We start from the raw sequence: 9,583 nt of genomic DNA, 5'->3' as shown, positions 1-9,583 counted from the left end.
ACCTAAAAAATACATGCTGATAAAGGCATAAAAATAAGCGCCCATTCTCCTGATCTTTCTGTGACTTTCTTCCACCTTGCGATTGTCTCTGCCAGGTACGGAGCTGAGACTTTTGGCCCTAAGTGGCTAAGGGCCTGGAGCCAGGAAGTTCTGGGTTCAAATCTCCCTTCACCCTTGACTTGCTTGGTGGTTTGAGACAAACCTCATCTAGTGCCTCAGCCCTCCCCTCCGCTAGAAGATGAGTTAATGCAACAATTCTGGTTAATGAGTTCCCATTGATGGTGTTTCCATCTCAGGAGTTGCGCTAGAACAATGCTAAGCTTCAGACTCTAATATATTTCCCAAGGGGTTGAAACACCTGCATGAGTGTATTTATTTCCACCTTCTTAGTTTTTCTAGGAGTTCTGATTGATGCACCATTCAATAAATTCTGACCCTTTAATGAAAGTTGGCAGCTGATCACAAATATTAATCTTTTTATGTCCTGCTTTTGATAGTTAACATTTAAAAAAATTCTAATAACACTTTCATTGAAGACACTTTTTAATAAACACTTTCCACCATAAAGCCCTGCTTAAAAAGAGATTATTCAAGCAGCTTTTAAACAATTAGTCCTTTGAAAGATTTAATTGGGGAAGATAAACCTGTAGAGAATCTAATGGAGGCGCAGCTCTTCGCCACTCAAGATTATCTCTCTGTCACCCAGTGACCCAGCTTCTTCACACTACGTTTTAATTTTTGTACCAATTATACTGTATATGGATAATTCCTATTAGCATATTTATGGTCATTGCTTCATATTTATTGTCTGCACAACTCATTAATCTTCATCTAGTGTGTGGGGCTGACAGCTCAATCTATTTTGTAATCTTTGGGTGGCAGCCATACCCAGAAAGGGCTTTGTTTCCCTGTAAATAAACTGTGTTGGGACCAGAGGACAATGGTGCATCATATAGTGATTGACACAAGCCAGGGCTGCTAATCAAAAGTAGATTTTATTACCAGATGAGTCAAGTGCATTATGGGGCCATTGTTCTAGCACTGTCAGGGCAGGAGCGGATGTGGTCAGTCACCTCCTCAAGATGGGTTGATTGTTCTCCAAGATTACACAGTCGCCGTATTATCCAGCCCAGACAACAAGGCGACTCCCCCCTAAACAGACACCTTTTGCAGAAACTGCCAGTGCATTAGGTTGATTTGAATTGCTAATATGTAATCTGTCTAGCACAGATGTGCAATGAATATTGGGATGTTTTGCATGTCAGTTGAGGAGGCTGAACGATGAGGTGGTGATTATTCAATGATGGCTACTGGACATTCGCCAGCGGTTGAGTTCTAGCACTTTCCTCTGACACTAATCAGATCATCTTCCAAAGACTCATTCCTTTTGTCGATTCAGTGACAATTTATGTAAGAATTTAAGATGCCTCCTCTTCTAGTTAACACGGTTGGCAAAAATTTGGGTATTTTGATTTTCCCCCCAAACACGCTCACCTCAAATAGAATAAAAACTTCACACACAGACATCCTACTTATTTATTTTAAAACTTCAATTTCCATTGGAATAAAATTACAAACATATTCCAAGAGACTTGCCAAAGGCACCTCGTATTTAATGAAATGAAAAAATATATATAAATATTATTAAGAATAGCCAGGGACATTGTTATCAAAGCATTCTATGAATGCGAGTCTAAAGACAAAATGATAACAGGTGCTATTATGACAGGAAACTATAGGTAGCAGAGCAGTGACCTGAAAAAAAATCCCTGCAGTGTCTTTTCCAGCTACACACCAACTGTATAGTTTCAAAGCTGATTAAAAATATTTAATTGATCAATTACTTGTCTTTTAACTGATCAGTATTATATGTAATTGAAATAAACACAAATCCTACCAAAATTCCCCAATGCTTTCTTACTCATAGAAATGCAAGATACATAATAATTTAATAAACCCATTATTAGAAAAAAACATTTTTATTCCATAATAGTAACACATCAAAAAATAGCTTCCAAAAATAAGCAAGTTTCCCTTAAACTTTCAGCCTACATCAATTTAAAAATTAGTGTTATTAAAATAAACCCAACCAAGAAACTAATACTTACATTTTCATGTTTAAAACCTGCATCCCTACAAATGATTTACATGGGCATTTCAGGATGAGATGAAGAAGTATTGGTGTCCTAACCAGTGGGACTGCAACAAAATGTTGCAGCATGGGGAGTGTTTCTTGTTCAGGATTTCAGCCACTCTATCCTCCACCCACATTAAAAAAAAAATCATTTTCACATTTTAAAAATATTTTAAACGAAAACTTTACAAATCAAATTTATTTTCCCTTCAACTTCCCTCCTCTCCTATTTACTAATTTTCCCCTAGGTAGTTATCTCTTACTGCTTGTGTTCATATCAGTCCTGCTAATGTTCTAGATTTGTTTATCTTCAGATAATGAATAATTTTTCCCTACTCTATTTTTAAAAGTCTTTCTTCTTGGTTTCTTATTCTTTCAGTAAGTTTTGCCATTTCTGCATACTCCATTAATTTAATTGCTCATCTTCTTTTGTTGGAACTGTTTCTTCCTTCCATTTTGGGGCATAAATCATTTGGACAGCATACATAGGTTTTTTTCCTGTTCGCTGGGTACCTTCTCCACTGATTATACCTAAAATAAAAGCTTGTGGGTTTTTCCACAAAGGTTATCTTCTTCATTTTTTCCAACTCATTATAAATCATTTCCCAGAAGATTCTTGCTATTTTACATGACCACCACATATGGAAAAAGTACCTTCTTTCTCTCTACATTTCCAACAGGTATCCAATTCCAACTTATACATTTTTGCCAATTTACTAGGAGTCAGATACCATCGATACATCATTTTCAAATAATTTTCTTTATTTGCGTAACATGCTGTAAATTTCAAATCCACATTTCACAACCTTTCCCATTGTTTCCCATTCCAGAAGCATTTTAGACCTCATCTTTTGATTGTTGCTTAACAGGTCTTTTTCTAATTCTCCACCCCCATTTCCCCATGCTTTATGCCAGTTCTCACTGGTCTGTTTTGAAGTTTTCATCTAAAATATTTTTTAAATTTATCATTTCTGCAGACTTTGAGGTTCCCACAAGCCTGTCTGGCCACATAAGCAACAGCATTCACAGCATGAACCTCACAAATGATGGTCTAGGGGTCACTGTACGTAGTTTGCACGTATTGCATTGTATTTAAAACTGGTGACTTCAAACTGGAGACCAGCTTCAAGGAAGAGCAACGGGAATTATCAAAGGTATGAGAATGTTTAGTGTAGCCTGTAGAGCCATGCTATGCAGTTGTTCACAAGAAAATCTAGTCACACGCAAAAGCTTGCAGCTTTATGATTTCTGGAATGAGATGATTATATTTCACAAATATGTGACGCAAAAGTGGGAGAGGATTATTTAAAGAGTGTCACCACCCTAGGTGCACCTATAGACCTATAGCACACTGGAGGTATGTGGGCCTGCCAACAGAACATGATCTGTGCTTTCCTTCTGTATGCTCAACCATACTGGGACTTGCAAATAAATGCAAATATTGCAAAACACCATAGGCCGGTTGTGACCTCCTTCCAAAAGCAGCTCAGGTCTACACCACTCAAAGAAGTGAGAACATGCCACTATTCCTCTACCACTGCTTACTGTTCTCAGGTATCTTGACATTTTAAAGGGACCCCTGACCTTTAGGTCTAGTCATGACCAACTCTGGGGTCGCGGCGCTCATCTCGCTTTACTGGCTGAGGGAGCCAGCGTACAGCTTCCGGGTCATGTGGCCAGCAGGACTAAGCTGCTTCTGGCAAACTAGAGCAGCACACGGAAACACCGTTTACCTTCCCGCCGGAGTGGTACCTATTTATCTACTTGCACTTCGTGCTTTCGAACTGCTAGGTGGGCAGGAGCTGGGACTGAGCAATGGGAGCTCAGCCTCATCTGAGGCCCTTCTTCAGGTACTCCTCACAAGGTTTCCATTTGTAGCATGCTCTCCCCAGAGAGGCCTGCCTGGCACCCTCATTACGTATCTTTAGGCTCCAGGTGAAAACATTCCTCTCCCAGGCCTTTGGCTTATTAAACAATCTATGGCCTTTTAAACTGTGTGTGTTTGGAGGGGGAGATTGTTGTTTTGTTCGTTATCAGACTATACATTTTTATGTTTGCATACTGTAAACCACCCTGTGATCCTTAGATGGTATATAAATTTAAATAATAAATAACAATAACAACAATAAATGCTAGAAGGCAGTGGTTCCCAACAGGAGAGGGGTAAGTGGCACCATTCACATAACAAAAACTACCAGAGATATAAAAAAATGTCAAAACTAGGAGGTCCATGGCTTGACTTTTGAATAACAGGAGGTCTGCAGTACTTAGCTAGTTGGGAGCCACTGCTATAAACAGAAATCTCCTTTTCACCTACATCAGAGATTCTCAAATTGTCACCCATGAGAATTATTTAAGTGGCCTGTGGCGTATTTGTGGACTTGTGCTTGAAGGTTGCGCGAGAGAGGTGGTTTAGTCCTGCTGGCCACATGACCCGGAAAGTGGTCTGTGGACAAATGCCGGCTCCCTTGGCCTGAAGCGAGGTGAACGCCACACCCGTCGCCACTGACTGGACGTAACCATCCAGGGGTCCTTTACTTTTACCTGCACCACATTCATTGTATTAACTTTAATTGCATTTTTATGGCTTCTTTTACTTCTTAAATTGTATCTTATTGTATTAAAATTTGAATTTTATGGAATTTAGATTGTTATACAAGAAATAAAAGCAGTATTATACAATTAAAAACCATACAGCATTTAGCGGTGCATTAACAATTCCTACAAGCAGGAAACAACTTTTATGTGGCCTGCAATAACCCTCAGCAATTTTTAAGTTGTCAGTAAAGAGGGAGGAACTGAATACTGACCTCCAGTATTTCCCCTTCTCCTAGGGCAGTTTTCAAATTTCCTAGACTGACATTTGTCAATGGAATCCTATGCGCTGCAGATTTCCTTTGGCAATCTTTACAAAACTTTAGTTTATGGTTGCCATCAATTTGTATTTTAATTAATTTTTATAATGTTTTTATAATGTTGCATTGTTTTAGTGTTGTTAGCCGCCCTGAGCCCGGCTTCGGCTGGGGAGGGCGGGATATAAATTATTATTATTATTATTATTATTATTATTATTATTATTATTATTATTATTATTAGAGAGGTGCAGAGTCAACTAACATAGGCCACTTACTAGCACGTATCTAACATGCAATGCATGTTCAGGTAGATCAGTAATGGCAGACAAGCTACATCATTCATTCTCACATTGAGGAAAGCCTCAGGTATTTTCTGGGAAGCTTTGTATTTTTTAGGAACAGAATGAAAACCACTGATCTGGGGTATCTGTAACTTCCATGACTGTGGAGGTAAACTGATTTGGGGTCATCTATAGAGTTTTGAGGCAACACAATGGATAACACAATGTTTCATGTTTAAGCTCCAATTGTTGGAATAGGGGTCACAAAATGAATTCTCTCCCTTATCAGATTGCCTATTGCTTTTAAAGGTTTTTTATGTTGCTTTGCGAGGAAATTGTATATACTGTAAATAGTGTTACCAATAAATGAAATGGAGTGAGCCTTGGCTTGCTTATCTAAAACACTTGGAACTACTTCAGTAATCATAAGTGTCATGGACACCCACTGATTCTTCCATGCAACAAACCATGTCACTTTCAAGACTGGCCTCTTGAAATAATGAATGATAGCATAAACAAGACTGATTTTTTAATCTTCATTTTATTATTTTGCAGCACATAGTGCAAGACAAAGTATAAAAAATATCGAGAGACAAGTTCACTATCAGAGTAGTTTGTTATATGCCAGATTCAGTCTTAAGTGGTGCTCCAACACAGAGTCAGAAGAATCACATTAATAATCTTTTGGGATGCTAGTCCATCGGTGTAATAGAAAACCCAGCATTAAAAATCAAATGTCACATTATGGAGCTTGATTTTATTGTGCTAAGCTATGAACGTATTGATACAGCTTTTCAGTGAATGCTTCCAGTGAAAACTTTTCTAGAACTCTAGTTCTCCCAGCAGCTCCCATTGTCTTCTTTAAAGCAGGGTCTTTCACAAATTTCTCCATGGCTTCTGAAAACTGGGTTGGAACAGGATCACACAAGAAACCCGTCTTATTGTTTACAACCGATTCCAAAGGTCCCCCTGAATTTACTGCGATGACTGGGCATCTCATGTACATAGCTTCTAAAGGAACTATGCCAAAGTGTTCGTTACTTGGTGTATACAGCACACATGTGCAGTTACTAAGAAGAGCTATCTTCTGTGCATCAGAGAAAGATCTTAAGAATGTGATCTGCTCATCAATGCGAAGCTTGGCAGCAACTGCTTTCAGTTCTTCATAATAGTCCACGTTTTCTTGAACTGCTTCATCATAACCACCAGCCATAACCAAGTGAACATCCTTCCACTCCTGAGCATCAAGTTTACCCCGAAGGTCATGCAAAGCCTCTAATGCCAATACTAGATTCTTCTTCCTTTCATACCTATTGATGGAAAGAAACAAGAATCTCTTCCTGTTGGGAACTATGTTAGCTACATCTTCAGGAATAACCGTATCAAACACGTTGACATTCAAAGAAGGGTACAAGACATCTGGATTTATGTGAGATAAGGATTTGAAGGTTTCTTTGAAAACACCGGCTGTGTAAAAGCTGTTGACAAGAATACAGTCTGCCATGCCAGTAGTATACTCTTCCAACCAGTCCAGTGGAGCTCTGTAGATACGTTTAAGAAACGATTCCCTCTTGGTCAGCAGCTGATCAGGGAAGTGACAGTAAAACAAAATCTTCTTACGGATGCGGGCAAGACGGAGAAATGGAATGCATGCAGATACCTAGAAAAACAAAGAAATACGCCTAAGAAAACTGCTATACTGAATAAGTGCCTCTTATGCTTGCCCAATTGTTACGTTTAGCTGTGTTTTATCTTGAACAACCCAAAGGAATGCGCTCTACGCTAGATGTTTAATCAGCAGTGTCAGCATAATCCAGAATGTCTAGTGTCAAATGGTGTTACCAACCTGTGGCATAATGCATTTGCCCCTAGTATTCCTTTTCATCTTTTCTCAGAGGCCAGAAAATATGACTTTGCTGAAAATTGCAGCTGAAGGAAGCAGCTGGAATGCAAGAAGCCTGGCTTAGTGTGTGTGTAATGTTTTAGGTGCTTTCCTTCCCTTGTTTGGAAAAGGAGTGGATGAGATGATAGTAGCCAGGGACCCTTCAGGGTGTTCCTTCCACCTGAGCTGGTGGGACAGCAAGATGCCCCATCTTTCTAGAACTTTTGTCTCTGGCTCCTTAACAGCCGTTTGCATGGTAGCAACCACATAATAAGCAGATTTCTCCCTCTTCACTTTCTTTGCTGCAAGCAGCATGCATGTATTTTTTAAGCACACTTTCCTGTGAGAAGGTCCCATTACCATCAATGGGCACTTACTATTTATTAAATTTGTGTACCACCCTTCATCCGAAGATCCCAGGCCGGTTCACGGCAGCGAATGACAAAATGACAATGCAAAATACATAATAAAACAAAAACCAAGGCTTATGAGGTGGCCCACTCATGAGGCAGGGTCCACAGAGGCAGCAGATGTTCCTTTCCCTCTCATTCCTGATGCAGCACTTTCCTCACTCCTTCTTCCCTGGCTTGGGGGGGGGGGGGCAGAGCGCAGAGATTTTCTAATTTGCCTCAGAAAAATGATAGCCCGGTTGGTAGACCACAAGACTCTCAATCTCAAGGCTGTGGGTTCAAGCCCCAAATTGGGCAAAAGATTTCTGCATTGCAGGGGGTTATACTACGCAGGGGTGGCCAACTCCCAAGAGACTGCAATCTACTCACAGAGTTAAAGACTCAGGTAGGTAGCCGTGTTGGTCTGACACAGTTGAAATATATAAAAAAATTGTCCAGTAGCACCTTAGAGACCAACAAAGTTTGTTCTTGGTATACGCTTTCATGTGCATGCAGACTTCTTCAGATACAATGAAACAGAAGAGTATGAAACAGAAGACTGGCAGTATCTACCCCCTTTTGGGGGGTTCAGGGCAAAATTGTTTAGCTTTTTTTTAGAGGAGCCAAACTTGTTGAGCTTCTTTGGGGGGGAGCCAGTGATCTACCAAAGACGTCTGTGATCTACTGGAAGATCATGATCTTACCTGTTGGATACACCTGTACTGGAGGACTCTTGTGGTCCCTTCCAAATCTACAATCAGGACCAGATTTAGGTTTGATGAGGCCCTAAGCTACTGAAGGTAATGGGACCCTTTATATGTGATATTTGAGGGAGCAGGCTAGCAGGTGGGGCCCATTACTTACCGTATTTTGTGCTCTATAAGATTCACTTTTTCCCTCCTAAAAAGTAAGGGGAAATGTGTGTGCGTCTTATGGAGTGAATGCAGGCTATGCAGCTATCACAGAAGCCAGAACAGCAAGAGGGATTGCTGCTTTCGCTGCACATTGCTGTTCTGGCTTCTGAGATTCAGAATATTTTTTTTCTTGTTTTCCTCTTCCAAAAACTAGGTGCGTCTTGTGGTCTGGTGCGTCTTATAGAGCGAAAAATATAGTACATCATAGGAGCCTACACAGCACAAAACACTGTTGCTGTACGTAGGTTTTATTTCATTTGTTTTTTATCTTATACTTTGGGAATGTACATCCAGTTTTCCCCCCTCTAAATGTTTTTGGGGGCCCCCAAGACAGTGGGGCCCTAAATTATAGCTTGTTTGTCTTATACGTAAATCCGGCCCTGTCTACAACCCTGTGCTCCTATGGAATGTCTTGGGCCGGCTCTTCTGAGCGTATACCGGATCCAGGAATGGTGGGGCCGGGCCCCCCAGGGGGCATCTAGTCCGACCCCCCCCGCCCTCACCTGGTCGCAGACGAAGACGTCGACCTCCTCCCCGCTGAGCAGCAGGAGGCTGAGGGCCAGGCAGGCCATGCGGAGGGCGGCGCAGAGCGCGTGGCCCCTTCCCAGGAGGCTCCGGGGCAGCCAGCCGCCCGCCGTGCGCACGTCCAGCCCGCGCGTCTCCGAGAAGCAGCGCGCCGGGTCGTAGCGGGGCGTCCACACCTGCACGCGGCAGCCCCGCGACGCCAGCGCCACGGCCGCGTCCACCACCAGCCGCTCCGCGCCGCCCAGGCCCAGGTCCGGGTGCAGGAAGGCCACCGACGGGCCCCGCGCCTCAGCGCCCTCAGCGCAACCCGCCATGGCCGCCAAGCCGCCGGTGCCGGCCCCTCTGCGCACGCGCCGGCCGCGCCAGGAGGGCCACGTCGGCCTCCGGCGGAGGGGTGGCCGCGGCGGCGCCTGTCCCCCGTGGGGGTGCTGACTCTCGGCCGTCCTCGCAGCGCGGGAGAAAAGACGGCGCCGTGGGGCGGCAAAGCGGGGAAGCCCGAGCCTGCTCGGCGGGGAGGTAGCGCTGCCCCCGCTGGTGGGGAAAAGGCAGGGGTTCGAGCCAGGCGCTGGGCTGGGCAGCCGCATTTTAGGGGTCCTTCCTGAG

General features: G+C 42.7%; 1 protein-coding gene across 1 annotated transcript; it reads right to left on the bottom strand.

Annotated features, from left to right (window-relative positions):
• Positions 1 to 5,792: 5,792 nt before the first annotated feature.
• On the bottom strand, positions 5,793 to 9,564 carry ALG2 (ALG2 alpha-1,3/1,6-mannosyltransferase). The gene is made up of 2 exons (XM_028702803.2): positions 8,959 to 9,564; positions 5,793 to 6,930 (listed from the first exon to the last, which is right to left on the bottom strand). The coding sequence occupies exons 1-2, from the start codon at positions 9,562 to 9,564 to the stop codon at positions 6,028 to 6,030; spliced, it is 1,509 nt and encodes a 502-aa protein (XP_028558636.2). The 3' UTR covers positions 5,793 to 6,027.
• Positions 9,565 to 9,583: the final 19 nt, after the last annotated feature.

Source organism: Podarcis muralis, chromosome 13 (assembly GCF_964188315.1).
Source record: "Podarcis muralis chromosome 13, rPodMur119.hap1.1, whole genome shotgun sequence".
Classification (NCBI taxonomy): domain Eukaryota; kingdom Metazoa; phylum Chordata; class Lepidosauria; order Squamata; family Lacertidae; genus Podarcis; species Podarcis muralis.
This window is presented reverse-complemented; position numbering and strand designations above follow the sequence as displayed.

What these genes read in the sequence shown, in the direction of transcription:
- ALG2 (XM_028702803.2), bottom strand. Translation starts at nt 9,564, where the DNA reads ATGCGGCTGCCCAGCCCAGCGCCTGGCTCGAACCCCTGCCTTTTCCCC. An exon ending in ACGTCTTCGTCTGCGACCAG is followed by an intron (nt 6,931 to 8,958) that starts GTGAGGGCGGGG and finishes TTGTTTTTCTAG; the next exon opens with GTATCTGCATGCATTCCATT.